The 17,410-nt window shown below is 54.3% G+C and overlaps 2 protein-coding genes across 2 annotated transcripts in view; both read right to left on the bottom strand.

Moving 5' to 3' along the window:
• Positions 1-10,664, bottom strand: part of LOC138376242 (maestro heat-like repeat-containing protein family member 7) — a 32,538-nt gene extending 21,874 nt beyond the window's left edge. The window contains exons 1-10 of the mRNA XM_069460357.1: positions 10,262-10,664; positions 9,506-9,641; positions 7,981-8,070; positions 4,971-5,075; positions 4,164-4,299; positions 3,654-3,751; positions 2,916-3,065; positions 1,678-1,832; positions 1,265-1,400; positions 442-635 (exon numbers count right to left, since the gene is read on the bottom strand). Coding sequence (XP_069316458.1) covers positions 442-635; positions 1,265-1,400; positions 1,678-1,832; positions 2,916-3,065; positions 3,654-3,751; positions 4,164-4,299; positions 4,971-5,075; positions 7,981-8,070; positions 9,506-9,641; positions 10,262-10,389 — 1,328 coding nt within the window. The 5' untranslated portion in view covers positions 10,390-10,664. The remainder of the gene's footprint in view (positions 1-441; positions 636-1,264; positions 1,401-1,677; positions 1,833-2,915; positions 3,066-3,653; positions 3,752-4,163; positions 4,300-4,970; positions 5,076-7,980; positions 8,071-9,505; positions 9,642-10,261) is intronic.
• Positions 10,428-17,410, bottom strand: part of LOC138376573 (maestro heat-like repeat-containing protein family member 1) — a 37,686-nt gene continuing 30,703 nt past the window's right edge. The window contains exons 19-23 of the mRNA XM_069460971.1: positions 14,953-15,069; positions 12,056-12,178; positions 11,563-11,715; positions 10,699-10,821; positions 10,428-10,475 (exon numbers count right to left, since the gene is read on the bottom strand). Of these exons, the coding sequence (XP_069317072.1) occupies positions 10,428-10,475; positions 10,699-10,821; positions 11,563-11,715; positions 12,056-12,178; positions 14,953-15,069 (564 nt within the window). The remainder of the gene's footprint in view (positions 10,476-10,698; positions 10,822-11,562; positions 11,716-12,055; positions 12,179-14,952; positions 15,070-17,410) is intronic.

Raw genomic sequence — 17,410 nt, 5'->3', positions numbered from 1 at the left:
AAAGTACATCAACCACCTATTTAGGAGTCTAACCCCCATGTCACAGGGGAGAAAACTGAATTCCAGTAGGGACTTGCACAAGATGGGGCAGCTAGTGAAGAAGTCAAGGCAGAGGCCAACAGGCTGATTGAAATGGCCAACCCTGAGTGAAGAGGGTGACGCAGTCTTGGCCCTGCCATCTACCATCTAACTGAACCTCTTCACACGTAGAATTATGAACACGGGGACGAGGCGGGGTGTAAGTCAGTAGAAGAGTGCACAGGATGAAAGGAGTAACGAGCAATCCGAGAATCCGAGAGACTATTCCAGTGCACAGTGCTGCAGCCCCACACCGTGTCCCACTCTTCTCTTCCTGCGTCCCTAAGAGATCAGCATCTAGCTGTCCAGGGCTCTCAGGAATCGACTCGTTGCATTTCTCCACCACCTGGAGGTGAGGCTTACCTAGTGGGGTCAAATGACTTGCGGTCGCTGTCCGGAGCCCCGTCTTGGCTGGACACCACCATCTTCTGGGGAGCATTTTGCTCAGTCACCCAGTAGAGGTGACACAGCGCCGCCAGCAACAGCCGTGGGAAGTGTTTCTGGACAGTCTCCTGGCATAGAGGTTCTGACAGCATCTCACACAAGGCATATGTCACCTGGGGAGGGGGCATCGGAATTGACCAGGCCTGGGCAGTGAAAGTCTGGGCTAGAAGCCCACCCTGTCCCTCCCTGTCACTGCCCAGCGGGCACAGCTCACTCTGAGACAGGCTTGTAAGGAACATCCAAAGACTGAACCCCCACACCTCACCCCTAGGGAAACGAGGGTGCCACCCACATGCAATCTGCCTCCTCTTGTGCTCACTTGACATTCAAAATGGAAAGCAAATTGACTCTAAATGCTCAGCACAAGATGATTTCTGGCATATTTGTCCACATTAACTCCAGGCAACCAAACCTCCTCCTCTCCTATGCCCCTTGCCACACCCCCAGGCTTCCCATAAAATACCAACCCCAGAATCAGGAGTGAGCACAAGCTGGTGGCCCTGCCTGGCAGTTTCCTTGTTCATACAATGGGGCTGGTCCCCACCCCGTCTCCACCATGCATTCTTAGATCCAAAAGCACCAAAAGGAGGTGAAAGTGCTCCTGTGAGGAGCCAGTGTGAACCCTCTCCCTTTGCCCCTCCCCAGGACCTGCTTGCCCTCTGAAGTCAAGCCCTGTGATCCCTAATTCTGCCCCCAAGCTCCCAGAACAGGACGTCCCAGGCCCCCTCCTCCCTGTACTGACCACCACAGGCTGGGCATCCATGTCCACTGTGTCCTCTCTGGAGGGGGTCTTTTCCAGGAAGCGTGTGAGCAGCTGCACGACTTTGAGTGTGGTGTTCCGCTGGGTGCCAAATGCCTTCCACAAGGCCAGCGTGGAGCTGCAAGACCCAGGGACAGCAATGTCATGGGCCCTGGTGATCACAGTCCTAGGACGAGTCTGGTCTCAGGCCCATGAAGAGCCAGTCCTCAGGGACTAGAGGAAGGGACACCAAAGAGAAATAGGCCAGAGGCCATGGAGAGGAGGCTCGCATGGGATCAAAGAGAAGTGAGGGAAGGAGACAGCACCCTTGCAGAGTGACTTTTAATCTGGGCTTGGGGCCAGGCACAGGGGCTTCCTGGGCTGCAGAATGTGCCCCTGGGCCAGGGCTGCACTACCTGTCCCAGGGCAGGGGCTTGCTGAGCAGCACGGGGACCACAGAGCAGGTGTTGCTGAGTGCCAGAGAGCACATGGCCTGCAGGGTCTCCTCCTCTGTCCTGGCCTCCAGACTTGAGTTGAGCTGTTCAAGGACTCCAACCACAATTTCCTCCACCTACAGGGCAGAGCCAGACGTCCCCATAACTCTTTCCATGCTTCCTCCCCACCTTCCTCCTCTACCAACTCCCAAAATCAAGGGGCCTATTTGCAACCCTGCCGGCCACACCCTTCCCAAGGCAGAGTTCTAGGGTGCAGAGGCCAGACCAGCAGGGGCCACGGAATAAACTGCAGAAGCTGGCGCTAAGGCCACTGCAGCAAATGCCTGCCACAGCCTCAAAGCTTGTAGGTGAGTCCCCAGGTCACTCAAGGGGTGCGAGTCCACCAGGACGGAAGGCACAGGCCCTGCAGACACTTCAGGGGTTCCCCTAATAGCTGGGATCAACTTTCAACCGTCAACACTGCAGGGATGAGTGGCATGGGAAGTGGGGGCCCCAGGCTGTGTCCTGGCCCTCAAGTCCCTAACACGGAGCCCTGGGAAGCCCATTCCAGTGCAGTGCTTCCAGACACCCTCAGCACGTCCTTCCGGTTCCGGTCCCCCAGCGAGCAGATAGCTCCCATCAGTGAGTGAGGATAACGGGTGTCAGGGCATCAGCGAGAGCAGGAAGGTCTGAGGGAGCCCAGGCCCTATCTTTAAAGGGACAGTGGCCACTCAGACAGGTACCCTAGGTAGCCACATTTAAAATTTTTTTTTGGTGAAGTGGGAGATGTAGATTTTTACGCCAAATCTTTCCTGGTAAACCAAAAAAGACAATGCATTCGAAGGTCAGAGTCACCCCATGAGCTTGTTGACTTACAAACCACAGTCTGAGCCCCTGACACCCCAGGGAACCAGGTCAATGCCCCCAACCATGCCTCCCCATGCCCTGGAGGATCCAGTAGGTTCCCAGCTGCCTACAGCCCTGCACGTGCTGGTGCTAAGTGAGGAGCCAGACCCCAACACAGGAGGCAGTTTTGAGCTCAGGATTACAAATGTCAGTGGGACCACAGAGAAAATCAAGTGCAAGCCTACATTTTATAGGTGAGTGAATTAAGACCAACAGAGAAGGGACTTGCCCTTCATCTGGTTAGGACTAGAGCCAGGAGAGAGCCCAAGGCTCCTGACTTATAGGGCAGAACTCTTGCCATAGTGCCACACTACCTTTGTCATGTCTCTGCCCCGCTCTTCCATGACAGCCTTCATCAGCTGGGCAGCAGCCAGAGACAACTCGGCCTTGCTGTCAGTCAGGCCCTCAATGGCCTCCAGCACTAGGTCGCAGAGCTGGCTCCGGGTGAAGTACTCTGCAAACGCCTGCAACACGGGCCGTCAGTCTGGGCAAGCCTGGGCACCCTGCCTCCGATGGCCCGGACCACCCCTCCTGGGAAGGAGATGAGAGAGAGCCCCTCTCGGGAGCAAGATGCCCTTTTGTCCTAGGCCTGTGCTGTCTGCTGAGCTCCCAGAGGACACTGTCCCACAGCCAGAGTCTTTGGGAGTAGGCGGCAGAAACATTGACCTCAGGTGCAATGTGGGACTCAGAGGTCAGAGGCTACAGAGGCAGAGCAGTGGGAGAGAGGGGCTGCCCTAGGGTCCTTAGTGCCACCGCTCTGAGGCAGGAGTTGGGATACACATTGCTCAGGAAGCATCAGGAGCATGAAACCAATAATTCTGCGGGACAGGCCATAACAAACAATCAGGATCCAGGATGCTCAAGAGAGAGTGTGTCGAACCCCAGGACTGGACCTTCCATCACACAGGGACAGTCCCCCAAAGGAAACCTTCACAGCCAGTCAGAGAGGGAATGCAGGTGGGCTACAGGAGTCCCACCAGAGGGGCCTAGAACATCATGTAAATGAGAGGCCCCAGCTCTTCCCACTTTGTGTCTGGCCCCGCCCCCCTCACCTTGCCAATCCCAATGGGGTTGCCATAGAAGGTGCTGGCACTGTAGGCTTCACTCTTGCCCTCTTCCTCCAACAGCCTTTGTGTTTCCCTTGTCATCTCTGAAACAAAGGGCGCAGGCCCAGCCCTCAGACACTCAGAAGGCTTCCTAGGCTGCCTGGCCTGGCCCAAGGCACCTACGCAGCTAAGCCGGCTTGGAGAGAGGTGAGGGCGCGCAGGGGAGGAGGGGACATCACCATAAGGAATGCTGACGGCTCTTGTCTAAGGACTCCCCACTTTGCTGCCTCGGAGCAGAGACAGAGCTGGGTACTAGTATGAAGCCCAGCCAAACGGAGGAACTGATCCAAAAGAACTCTTTCCTGAGCAGGTTATTTTGTCCCAAGAGGGTCACTGCAGGTGTTTCGAGGCAGGTCCCTCCAGGGAAATGCTGTGCTCAGGTAAATTCTAGGCCCTCGCTCTTCTAGAATGGAGCGTGTGCAAGGTTGGAGGGGGACGAGGGAGGGCTGTGCGTACGCTTTTGCATCAGGAGGATGCAGTAGAGGTTGTAGACGGCCTGGGCAGCCAAGGAGCAGACGCCATGCACTGGGTCCTGGCAGCGCACGGCCAGCATCCTCACCAGGTGCCCCAGCCGGGTGAACGGAATTTCCACCTGGGGAGGAGAGCTGGAAGTCACAAGTTAGCCCAGCCACTGCTTCAGGCTGGGCTGTCACAGGGGAACAGCTAGGAGGAGGGGACGCATGTGCCAGAGCCCTGAGAGGTAAGACTAGGTGTGGGAACAGGGAAAGAATCAGTTGAGGTGTGGCTGGAAAGCATGTACACTGACAGAGCTGGGGCGGGACCTGACACTGTTCCCCCTTCTCTGCCACTTGACACCCCACTCGTCTTTAAGCCCAGCTCAGACCTGCCCTCTGTGAAGTTCTCCCGGATTCTCACGCTTGCATCATGTGTTTCCATATATTCCTCCCACCTCCTTGGTTTGTACGTGCATCAGGGCATTGAGGGAACTGTCCTGGCCACCTCCATTGCCGCTCTAGCACCTGGCACAGTGCCTGGCCACAGTGAGTGTGCAGTGACTGCTTGGTAATGGGAATGGAGACTGAAGCATGTGGAGTGACATGGAGTTGGCAGATGGACTAAGATGACACAGAAGATGTGGGGGTGGGGGAGAGGAAGGAGGAAGAAAGGAGAGAACAAGGTGGGATGCACAGGAGGAAGTGGGGGCAGAGGGTGAGGCCGAGTGACCAGCCCAGGGGACCGATGTGATGAAGTTGGGGACAAGGGTAGGGGTGAGGGCAGGCTCTGGGGCAGGTGGCCACTCACTTGGAAGTTATTCATGTTTACAGTAAAGCCAAGAACACAGGTAGCACACCACATGGCCCGTTCCCGCTCGTGGTCATTCCTAGAATTCAGCCACATCTCTAGAAGCTGGAGGGAGAAGATGACAGGAGAGGCCCAATCAGCTGCATCCCAGAGGGTGGAAAGGGAAACTTGAGCCTGGCTTCTGCAAAGTATCAGGGCTGCGCTGGTGACAGTAGGATTTCTTTGGCCTAGAGGCACACTGTATGTGGGTCTGCCACCAGAAGCCTTCATTTTCCCAGCCCCCAGTTTTCCCCTTCTCTAGGTGCTAGAAATCTCTCCACTAGTGCCTCTTTCTTCCACGTGAAAGCAGAGACTCTGAAATGATACTGAGCGCGGCTCACTTCAGTGGGTCAACGTGAACCACAGTTCCCCTACCCACTTCTTCCCACTCTTCAGCAGAAAAAGAACTTGGCCATAACAAGGAAGCGTCAAGTGTATTCACATATTCAGTGGTGAGTTATGTGCGAGTTTGTTGGAGAAATACAGTTACGGATGGTTCCTATTTGAAACACAATACGTGTCTCGCCACTAGTAAATGACAGGCCCCAGATACCACTGATCCAAATACACATCACTCCATGTCCACTGGTAGCCACTAATCTGACAATGGTGCAGGTAAACAATAGGCAACTTATAACTGAAAAGGAAGAACAGCAGCAGATGAAAAACTCTACAACCAACTCCACAGAATATTGATGCTACACTGATTAAAAACAGACAAACAAAAAACACCCTTCCCGAAGACAGGAGGCCCTCCAGGGGGAGCTCTGCAATACGCGCTTCTGGCCAGACTCTGGTGAAATCCCCAAGCCAACACTGAGATTCTACATACCAGTTTATCCAAAAAGGAACTATAGTTCCTTCAAAAAACAGTTCATTCCTGGCCAGGGAAGGAAAGTCCACAAAATATTACACTGGAAAACAAAGAAGCTCGTGGAGATTCCTAGAGCCATGTTAAAAGGACTCAGGAGCCAACTTGAAAAGGCTGCCATTGACAAAAGATGGGACAATGAAAGCATTAACAGGAAAAATAGTTCTCATTGATTCAGACACATCAAATACTTAAAACTTTATTCTAGATTCCAATGATACCACAGGACTACCTGTGAAGTAATCTTGCTAAAAGGTAATTCTGAATCCCATCAAGCCTCTAGATCTAACAATCTACAGGAAGTCGTGGGACAGATGAATTTGTTGCATGACCCTAAAAGGATGTAACCAGGGCAACCCACATGTGGAAAATTTACAGAAGAAATGACTTGGTTCCTTCAACAAATATATTTCCAGGAAAAAGTGACAGAAGGGGAATCTGTAGATGAAGAGACTTAAGTGACCAACCAATGGGAATGTACGCACCTTCTTTAGGACCTGATTCAAGTGAACAGAGCTTTTCAAAAACATGTTTTTGAGATCATCAGGCCAAATTAAACATTGGCTGAATAATTATGACATTAAGACATTAAAACAATGTTACATTTTAAATATAATAATGACAGCATAGTTATATATTTTAATAGATCCTTACCTTTGATAAACATACTAAAATATTTATGTGCAATGGAACAATCTCTACTGGGAAGAAAGAGGAAAAAAAAAGAAAAAAATATTTATGGGTCAAATGGAGTGGAATTTGCTTCCAAGTAACTCGGGGGTAAAGAAGTTGGGGACTGTGAGGGACATAATTAAGATGACACGGGCCATGGCTGACCAGTGAAGCCGATGGTGGCACACGGGACTCACAACTCTATTCTCTCCATTTTGGTAGATGCTTTAGATCTTCCAGACTAAGAAATTTAAACAATAAGGATGCAAAATTGGGAACCATAAACATAGGGACTCTAAACTGTTAGAGGAAGAGATATGATACCAGAAGGAAATTTGGAAGATCAAGAATAAAGGAGGAGCCACAGAAATGGTAAGTATCTGGGTAAAATAATAACTCCTCTTTCATGGAATTATGTGAAATATGTTGGCTGGCTCAAAGAAAAGATTATAATGTTGTAAGATGGCGTTTTAATGTGTGCAGATGTATCACGTGAGACAACTCCAGCATAGAGTGGGTGAAGAGTCCAGGTGTCTATATGCTCATCGAGGCTCCACGTTCTACTCAAAAAAGTAAAACACTCGTTCTAGGCGGGCTGTGAAAAGCTACGAGTGTGTATTGCAATCCCTAGAGCGGCCACTGTAAAGCTATAAAAAGAGACACAGTCAAAAACACAATAGGTAAATTAAAATAGAGTATGAAAATGGGAAAATAAGCCAAAGAAGGCAAGAAAGAGGAAACAGAGGGAGAAAAATCAGAAGGAACTAACAGACAAGTCATCAAATGGTAGACCTAAAAGCATATCAATGATTTCTTAAACATAAATGATTTAATGCACCAATTAAGAGACACCAATTATCAGATCCCAGCCCTGATCAACTTCCTGCAAAGCTCTGCACCCAGCCTTCATCCTCAGTTCTGCCTCTTCTCCTGTCCCCGATTGTTCTGTTCCCAGCTATACTGGGGTGACAAAATTCACCTCCACCCCAAACCTCACAATGTGATCCTGTTTGGAAACAGTGGCTTTGCGGATGTCATCAAGTTAAGGTGAGTTCATACTGGATTAGGGTGGGCCCTACTTAATCCAATGATTGCTGTCCTTATAAAGAAGAGGACACACACACACACACACACACACATACATGTGAAAATGGAGGCCGAGATTGGAGTGACATGTCTACAACGCAAGGGATGCCAAGGGTTGGCAGGAACCACCAGAAGCCAGGGGAGAGGCACAGAATGGAAGAACAGTTCTGCCTCAGGACCTGCAGTGAGAACTAACCCTGCCAGCAGCTTGAATGTGGATGTGTCGCCTCCACATCTGTGAGAGAATAAATCCCTGCTGTTCAAGCCAGCCGGGTGTGGCACATTGTTATGGGAGTCCCGGGAAACAAACACCCCAGCTTTCAGGGGTTCCTCCCCACTCACCTCCAAGTAGGACTCGATCTCAGTGGGCTTCTCCGTGACCAAGGCCTGCAGGAGACTCCGGAGAGACTGCATGGCCATCCTGAACAGTCCCTGATGGATGAAGAGGGATGCACAGGACCACTGAGGTAGCAGCCCGCCCCTCCTTCTGCATTCGGCTCAGCACTCCCACCCCCAGGCAGGGTCCCTGCTCAATTCTCCCTTGCTCGTGTTTTCCCTGCATTTCCAGGTGCCACTAGCCTACCACTGACTTGAACGAATCTTTTTCACCAGAGCGCAACTGTCTGCCTGGTGTGCGGTTTGCCCTAGTGGAATAGGTTTTCCCTGACACGCAGCTCCCCAACCCCGCCATTCCCCACTCCCTAACAGTGCACATTCTGGGGCTTTGCTCCCAGGGGTGCCGTGGTCAAGAGCAATGACCAGGGGCTGGCTGTCCCCATGGAGGGAAGGGGGCTGGCCTTGCCGTCTGTGGGCAACCGATCCACAAACAGCAGGACAGTGCCCTTCCCCTCTCCCCCTCACACAGACCGCGTGGCGCTGCCCAGCAATAGCACGTCTTTGCCTTTAAGGCAAAACCTTAGAAAGAAAGTGGGCAACCTGCCTGCAAGGGCTCCTGCAAGACACCAAGGGCCTCCACACTGACAAGAAGGGAAGGCAGCTCCCCGCCGAGGAATGAAGTACTCCAAGGAAATCCACCTCCAGAGCGAGGCCATTGCTCCTGGGCAGTGGGATTCCCAGCCCTGTCCAAATGCCCCCATTCCCAACCGGAACTACACTGAGGAAGGGCTCGGGGGACGCAGCCAGAGGAAATCCCGCTGAGCTCTCTCTAGATGTGGCCGTCTTTCCTTCATAACATAAATAACTGCGAACTGACAAAGAACGGTCACCAGACATCTGATGGAAAGAGGCCCAAGATAAATAGACTGACTGACCACTGGACACAAACTAGTTCAGTAAATAGTAGAAAACATTGCTCCAAAAAATTCTTATTAATATCTTCAGAGCAGCTCAAGAGACTGTGGCATCCATAAAATAAGAACAACCAGCCAAGAGAAAGGCACAGACCACATGCCAGAGTTCCCAGGAGTGGAGCGCGAGAATGCAAAGGCAAACACCGACCCCTCTCCCCTCCCTCAGGGACACACCCGGCCCCATGGGAAATGGAGTCAGATCTCCTCCTCCTGGGGCTCCCTGAAGGCCTGTATCCGTGGGCCTACAGTAAAATCACACTTGAACCCTCCAGACTGGTTCCCATTGTGTGACAGTTATAAAGGGCAGGACTGAGTGTCCACCTTCGGGACAGAATATTCAAGGGGTAGCAGTGGCCATCGCTGAGTGGCCCCAAGGAGGGAGCCAATCCCCTGGTCTACGCAGACTGCCTGACCTAGCAACCTCCTCCTCCTAGGACAAAAGTTGTTTCTGTTAAAAGTGGCGAAAGATCCTTCTGTCAAACTGCCAAACCTATCCTTTGAACCCTTTCAAAAATAAATGATGAAAACAAGGCACCGACCATCAGACAGCTCCTTACCACGTTAGCCTCGTCCTCGGTGAGATCGGACACCTCCTCGTCTAGGTCCTCTGAGGGGGGCAGGCAGAGCACACTCTCACAGCACGTGACGAGGAGCTCTGCTCTGCTGTCCGCGTCCAAGACCGGCTCGAGATTCCTAAGGCCCAGGGGGAAGCAGAGTGTGACCAGAGAGCAGTGGCCAGAAATGACAGCTGAGGAAAGGAAGACAGATGGTGCAGAGGGAGATGACGGTGGGGGCAGAATGGTAGGCAGAGCAAGACCCAGGGACGTTCGGGACAGAAAGGGCACTGAAAGAGGAAAGGGGGGAAACAAGAACCAAAGGCAGAAGCACCAGGGAACGGAAAGACAGGAACCAGGGGAGTAAGAGCAGGCACCGCCATTAGAGGCGAAGGCGCCCGGGGTTTGCGGTGACATATTGCTTTCTGGATCCCCACATGTCCGTAGGGAATGCCGGTGGCAGGGATGGACATGGAAGGTCAAGCTGGGGACTGCCCAGGAAGCAGAATGAAGCCTGGGGCAGAGGGGACAGCAAGGTCCTGCAGCCAGGGGAGAGGCGGGCTCTGCCAGGTGCTCGTGAAATCCTACCCACAAAATCATCACAAACGAAAGGGCAGACACTGTCCAGGAGATGTCTACTACTGCCTGGGGACTCTGACACAAGAAGGTGAAGCAGAAAATGAGAGGTGGGGAGGGACCAGGGACGACAGTGGAAATCCAGCCAGAGCAAGGAAGACAGAGAGACCTGCAGGCGGCTACCTGACGTCGGTGATGATGTCCATGGCCATCTGCCGGATGGGGCTGGAGATGTAGCCCAGTGGCTCCTCCCTGATGAGCTCCTGTGACACCCCCACCCCGGAGACCAGGAGAACCATGAACATGTTCATCTTGCCTTCCTACCACCTGCTCCCAGCCCACGCCCCGCTCACAAGAAGGTGAGACCTGAAACCTTCAGGGCCTTCCAATGAGCAGGCTGAGAAGGACAGCACGTCCACCCACTCCCACGCACCCCTGCCCCACAGTACTCACCCCTACCTTGAGGACAGGACAGGGAGAACTATGGCAGGAAGAGGAAACTGGAAAATCTGGGCTTCTCTCCTCCAGGCCTAGCTCAGGAGCCCTGTTGAGGGTTTCCACGGGGACCGCCCTCCCTCCCCTCTGCTCTCCCCCCCCCCTTCCTCCTGAGAGAGGCTTACCGCCATGGAGTCTACAAGGTCTAGTTTGTGGGGAACCTTGCATGACAAGGGCATGGGCTGCCCGCTCAGGATGCTCGTCATCTGCGTCAGGGCGTCCAGGTAGTCCAGCGTCAGAGTCATATCCTGAATCAACCCGTGGGCTCAGAGTCCTCCGAGAGCCAGAATGACCCTGGGGCCAGGGGCATCCACCCACATGCAATCGGGGGGATGAGGAGCAAAGCCCCGCAAGGGCTCCCCTAGCCTGAGGCCCCGCATCTTCCCTCTGAGTGCAGATAAGGAACAGGGACAACCTGTGGCCGCCCTGCAGGGGAATGGGCCACCCCTCTCCTCGGCACCCTTGGGAGCTCCCCTTCACGGAGCTGTGACACTAGGGTGAACAGCCTCCCTGTCTCTCTAGACAGCATCTTCCCACTGCGGACATTCCACCTTGAGCACGGTCAGCCGGGTGGCAGGTGGATAGGGAGTGGGAAGGGTGGCTCCCCATGCCCTAGGACATATGCTCTGGACAAGTAGCAAAGGCGGGAAAGGTGCTTGGAGCATCTTCTGTCTCCCCTGAATGCTTCTCCCATGGACAAGTTAGGAGACTTAGGCATTGCTCCTCCCTCCCTAGGAGCCCAAAGGCAGGGGTCAGAGCACCCAGGGGTAGGGAGACACTTTCAACAGACCTCCAATTACTGTGTCCCCTCAGGCCAGTCAGAGGATCAGAGGGCAGGACCAAGGCAGGGAGGACTGAGGGGTGCGAGTGGCAGTGACTGCGAGAGCCCTGCCCCCGAGCTGCATTCCAGGCCGGGCATCTTTCCCATGGAGGGAAGACGGGGCACAGGCAGGGCTGGGGTGTGGTGAAGCAGAGTTAGCAGAAGGTACCTTTTTCACAATGCAGTGGCCGTAGTGTTCCACGGCCAAGGCCAGAATGGAATCGAGATGTATTGAGAGGGCGTCTTTGGTCACTGAAATGATCTTCCTGTAGCTTAGATAGATGGTGCCACAGACCAGCCCCCACTCCCTTTGCTGATGTTCCTGTAGGGGGAAGGGGGACTTGCCTTCCTCCTCATCCTCCTTGCCTGATGGGGACATGGAGGCTCAGAAGGGAGAAGACTGCCCAGGGGGCCCGGAAGGGATGGGCTGTGGAATGGGGAATGATTGTTCAGGGGTGGAGCAGCTGGTGACGACAGGGCCTGAAGCCAAAGCCCAGGCAGGAAGGAGCCAGAGACAGGGCGGAAGCAGGAAATGGAATCAGAGGGAGAGGGGAGGCTTTCTGGGGGAGGCAAAGGCCTGGAGAAGGGCGGAGGGGGCGGTGAGGGGAGGCCTTGGGAGGCTGTGTGTGGGAGGCCGCCAGCACTCCTGCCAATGCTGTCACCTTCGTCAGTGTCAGGATCCACGATCTGTCCTTGTCTGTGAGGTTCGCGCCGTACACTTCCAGCTGGTCCAGAGCTACCCTCAGGTGTCTCAGGGACACGATAGCGAGTGCCACGGCGATGCCCTGTAACAAGGACAGCCCCCGCCCCACGACACAGCTGAGGGTGAGCTGGCCCCTGCTGTGGTTCCAGAACCAGAGACTCAGACAGGGGGAGGAAAGGGCAAGAAAAGACATGGAGGGCATTTTGGCTCTGGGGCCTGAACTGTGTGAAATCCAGATGGAGAAGCAAACATCTGTGCAAGAGGAGATTTAAACAGCAAGTGATTCCAGATGATGAAAATCAGAGTGACAGACGTGGGAACCTTGGGGGTGCGAGTCCTCCACTGCAGAGGAGAGAACACTGACCCGCACCAGGAACCCAGGGGAGGGCTGAGGGGGAACGGAAGAGACGTGCACACTGAGGTGCGTTCTCCCCAGGACTGGACGCCTCAGAGAGAGGAGGGGAGATGGCAAAGGGAAGACTCCAGACAGCGCCAGTGTTTCTGGTCTAGGAGGACAGGGCACAGCAGGAGCTCTGATCACGGCGGGGTGGGGAACAGGGGGCCTGTCGGGGTTGGGGAGAGAACAATGGGAGTTCTGGGTATGGCATGTGAGATGCAGGGACAGGACACATCAGTGGCTGACGGGTCTGAAGGTTAGGGCTCCAAGGGCAGATGTGGGAATCGACAACCTGGCAGGAGGCAGGAGAGCAAAGGGAAGCTTGGGGATGGGCTGGATCCTGCCAGGATCAGCCTTTAACTCAAGCCCTGCCGCTTCCTGCTCTGGCGTGTTCCTCAGCCAAGTGTGCCTGGAGCTCGCTACACAGGGGAGCTGAGAACACAGCTAAAGGATGCCCAGGGCAGAGATGCGGCACCAGGTGTTGGCCACCAGATGGTGTCTTCTTCCCATGGGAGGGGGCACCATGAAGACTCTACAGCAGGACGGGGCAGCATGGTGACAATGGGGATGGCAATAGTGGCCCAGGACACAGGTCTTCAGGATGGAAAGAGGTGCTCGTGGGACTCAGAATCTTTTGTCCTCCAAGTGGATAAAGGGAAGGTTTTGCCTAGTTAGGAAGCAAGGACTAGTGGAGCATCAGACGGGGTTCTATTCTGTCCATCTTCGCATGCCCTGCCTTAGCCACGGGCTTCCACGCAGCCTGGTTGTCACCATTATAATAACTCGCCATGTGAGTGCTGGCTTTGTGCCACCCTCGCACATGTGATCTCACTGATCCTCTCACTAAAGCTTTGGGGAGATGTTTTCATCCCCATGTCACAGACAGGGAAAAATATCGTGGTTCCCAAGTCTAGATGTCCACCTCCATCTGAGATCCAGCACGGCGATGGATATCTCCACCTGGCTGTCCCAGGCAACCCCAACCCTCCTGTCCAAAACTGAAGGCAGCATCCTCCTGCCCCCTTTTCTCCTGGATTCCCTCACTCAGGGAGAGATACAATGTCCTCCCAACAGAGAATGCCAGAAACCTAGGACCCATCTCGATACCTCCTCCCTCTTATCTTCATTCCTGCATGCAGTCTGTCCCCAAGTGCTGGCTGAGGGGTCACTGTGACTTCCCCGTCACAGAACTCTGCATTCCAGTCCAAGCAGACCATGGACTGCTCCCTAGAAACACCCCAAACCTTCGTGCTACTCAGTCTTGGCTCAGAGTGGCACTGTTACAAAGCAATACCTGTTTCCCTCCTTCTCCTACACGACCTGGACCAGCCCAGGCAGCTCTGCACCTCAGTGGCTCCCTGGAGCCTTCAGTGAGACTCTTCTGTGTAGTGAGGGGTTTTGTCCTGTCCGTGTCTTGTCTCCCCAGTGACACTGTCTGCTCCCTTGGGCTCAGGACAGAGCTGACCATAGCGTGAGGGCGAGGGAGGGTGCTCTGGGGGCCCTGCAGAGAGGAGGCCAGAGGGCGCTGCTGGCAACTCCAACAGCGGCCAACACCGAGCAAGGGCTGCGCCGGGCATTTTTCTAAGTCCCCTTACACCTTTCATCCTCAAAACTGCCCTAGGACATGCAGATCTTCTGTGGTTTCCTGCCAAAAACACACACGTGGAATCTCATCATGAGGAACCAGGACACAGACCAGAAACGAGGGAGTTTCTACAAAATAAATGGTCTATACCTTAAAATGGCAAGATCGTGAAAGATGAAGACGGAGGAACTGTTCCAGGTTTAAAATGATTAAAGAGAAAGGACAACTAAATGCACTACTTGATTGTAAATCAGATCCTGCGCCTGAAAAGTCATTTTTCCATTTTCTCTAAAGAACATTGCTTGGACAACTGGGAATTTTTGAATCAGGTCTATACACGAGATGACAGCAGTGTAGCAATGACATTGTCCTGATATTTGTCACTGTCCTGATGTTACGTGAGAGAATGCCTTCATTTTTAGGTGACACTCACTGACGTATTTAGAGGTGAATGAGTACCGTGGCTGCAAATTCCTGGGATGAGTCACAAAAGAAAATAATAACATGGATATACATGGAGAGAGAGGAGGATGCACTCGTGGGAAAACGTTAAGATTTCAGGAATCTGGGGAAGGGTCACAGAAATTCCTCGTACTGTTGTTTGTTTCTGTTTTTTGTAACTTTCCTCTAAGAGTGAAATAAAAAGCATTTTAGAAAATATTCTACGAGGAAGGCACCGAAGCCTCATTTTACAGAGCGGGAAACAGAGGCACACGCAGGTACAGTAACAGCCCCAAGGGCGCACAGCGAGTAAGTGGCAGAGCTGAGATTCCAGCCCAGGGGGTCTGCCTTGCCAGGTCCCAGCTCTTGGCCACCTGGCCATCCTCCCTCTAGAACACTGAGCCACCCCCTTTGCCAGGGACCTGCACCTCACCTCCCTCTCCTGCGGCTCCTCGTGGGAGGTGTTGAGCATAGCAGAGAGCATCCTCTGCACCAGGTCTGGGCTCCTTGAGGTCCGCAGGGTGAAGGCAAAGAATTTGTAGAGGAACGCCTAGGGTGGTGGGAGGGCAAGTTCAGGCGCAGTGTGGAATGTGGCCAGGGCAGCTGAGGGGAGGCCCTAAGAGACCACACCCATCAGCCCCCACTTTCCCAGGGTCCTCTCCTCCTCGCCAGCACCCCTGGTCTCCACGGGGTCTCTGGATAAGGCCCAATGTGGCAGGGCAGGGGCTCCAGCTAGAGGGAGGAGAAGACTGCATGTCTAACTCCTCAGCCTCTCAGGGGAGGGGCCTCGTGCCATCAGGAACTTTCCCTGCTCCACACTCTGCCCAAGTCCAGCCAGAAATGGAAACAGTGCCTCACGTTTGCATAACATGAAAGTCACCATTGCATGGTCACACAAGGGTATCGCCCTCCTCTCTCTCTCCCTCCTCTCAGTGTCATGGCCTCTGTCCCTGCTGGCGGGGCTTCGTACCCCGTCTACCTTGCACTACCTAGAGGTGTGTGCTCGTGCATGCTCGCACCTCAGGGCCTTGGCATTTCCTATTTTCTCCACCTGCTTCTCTCCTGCCCGGGCCGTAAAGCGCCGAGTCCCTCTCACACTTCAGACACTGCCTCACGAGCCTTCCCTGGGCTCCCAAGCTCCTCTCCAGCGCAGCGCACAGCGCTTTCCTTCAGAGCTCGTCACAGCCGCTGACATCTTTCTGCATCTGCCACGTGACTTCCTGGCTCTCCCCAGCCCCACATCTCTGACCAGAAAGGAGCTCAGAGCAGCTTCCCAGGAGCACCGTGTGTCTTGCCCATCGCCAGGGCCCAGCGCAGCGTCTGACACGGCGGCTCACAGGACGTGCCAGTGCTTGAATGGATGTCTCACCACGCTCAGCTCACCCCCTGAGGCCACTGTCCACCAGCGCCTTCCCCCCTCTCTGGCAGACGCTGGGTGCCCGTCCCGACTTGAGGGTCCTTCCCTCTGGCGGGCTGCAGCCTTCCCAAGAGCACTGCCCAGGTCCGTGGTGGCCTCCTTGCCCGGAGCTGCCTGGGAGTCGCGGCCTCCCCCTGCCTGCCTTGCCCCGGCACAGCCACGGAAGCCGGCGGCTCACGGGTGGGGGCGAAGGGTGGGTACAAACACCCCCTCGCTGGGCTCTGGGCAGCACAGGCTGCAGTGCGACTTCCCTGCAGAGCTCCCACGGAGCAGACACCCTCACTTAGCTTCCCCCTTTCCTTTCCTGCCTCCTTTGCTCTGCTCCAGCTTTCTGCGGCTGCTCCCTGGGGACGTCACTGCACAGCAATCTCCACCTCGGGCCCTGCGTCCACAAAGCCCGGCCTGAAGCTCCTACTTCTCTGCTGGGCTGGCAAATTCCTGCTCATCTTCCCAGATGGATCCGCTCCTCTGCAGGGGCCAAACTTCCCACTTTGCCCAGGGCTGAGGGGCTGCCCAGAACGCTAGACTTTTGGTGCAAAGCCAGGACCGTCCTCAGTAAACCAAGATGGCCAAGCTGCTCTAGGAAACTTCTCTGTCCAGCGCCCCAGAGGCCCAGGAGCAGCTCCCTGGGGCCATTTACTTGCCTCTGCACTCAGGCAGACGAGGGACTCCTGAAGGCAGGGTCCGGGTCTTTCACACGCTACCCAGAGCCCAGCACAGTGCCTGCTGTGCTGTGGGCACTTAGTTTTCAGTTGCCGAATTTTTAGATGAGGAATCCTGCTTGCTTTAGTTTGTATTCCTAATGGACCCTCCACAAAGCCGTGTATACAGCAAGCATTCATAAATGCTTATTACTAATGGGAGAGCAAACAATCAGTCCTAGAAATGAGACTCTTTCCTGGAAACTCTTCCCATGCCCAGATGAAGTGTTGCTCAGTGACGGGAAAACAAGATTAGAAACTGGAACCTGCATCCAAGTGCCAGTCCCACGAGCACTTGCTTCAGACCCCAAGCTCCCCCGGAGTCTGTCTGTTCACTGCGGACATGAGGATAGTAACAGTGACAGGGTCGTTTAGCCTTTTGACTCTACAAAGCACCTGCACAGGGACACTCTGGTTTCATCCTCGTCAACTCTCCTGAGATGAACAGCTGTTTCTGCCTCTTCCCAAGGGAGGCAGCTGAGATCTGCCGGACATTAGGACATTTGCCACCGAGTGCGCTTGGCAGAGCTGGGGACGGGCCTAGGCCTTCCCCACCACAGACCCTGAGCTCTCAGAGGGAGGTTCCCCAGCTTCTTACTCAGCCCTGGACCCCAACACCAAGCACGATCCCTAATCCATCGGATGCACTCAAATATTATGGGATTAACTTCCGCCCATCTGACTTGAAGGGCAATACCCTAAACACGGCACCCGAGCGCCAGCTCCGCTCCGTTCCACGCCAGCTGGGGCCCAATGGAGACAACAAATGGCAA

This window comes from Eulemur rufifrons, chromosome 28, assembly GCF_041146395.1.
Source record: "Eulemur rufifrons isolate Redbay chromosome 28, OSU_ERuf_1, whole genome shotgun sequence".
NCBI lineage: Eukaryota > Metazoa > Chordata > Mammalia > Primates > Lemuridae > Eulemur > Eulemur rufifrons.
The sequence above is the reverse complement of the archived record's forward strand: the minus strand, read 5'-3'. Positions and strand labels throughout refer to the sequence as shown.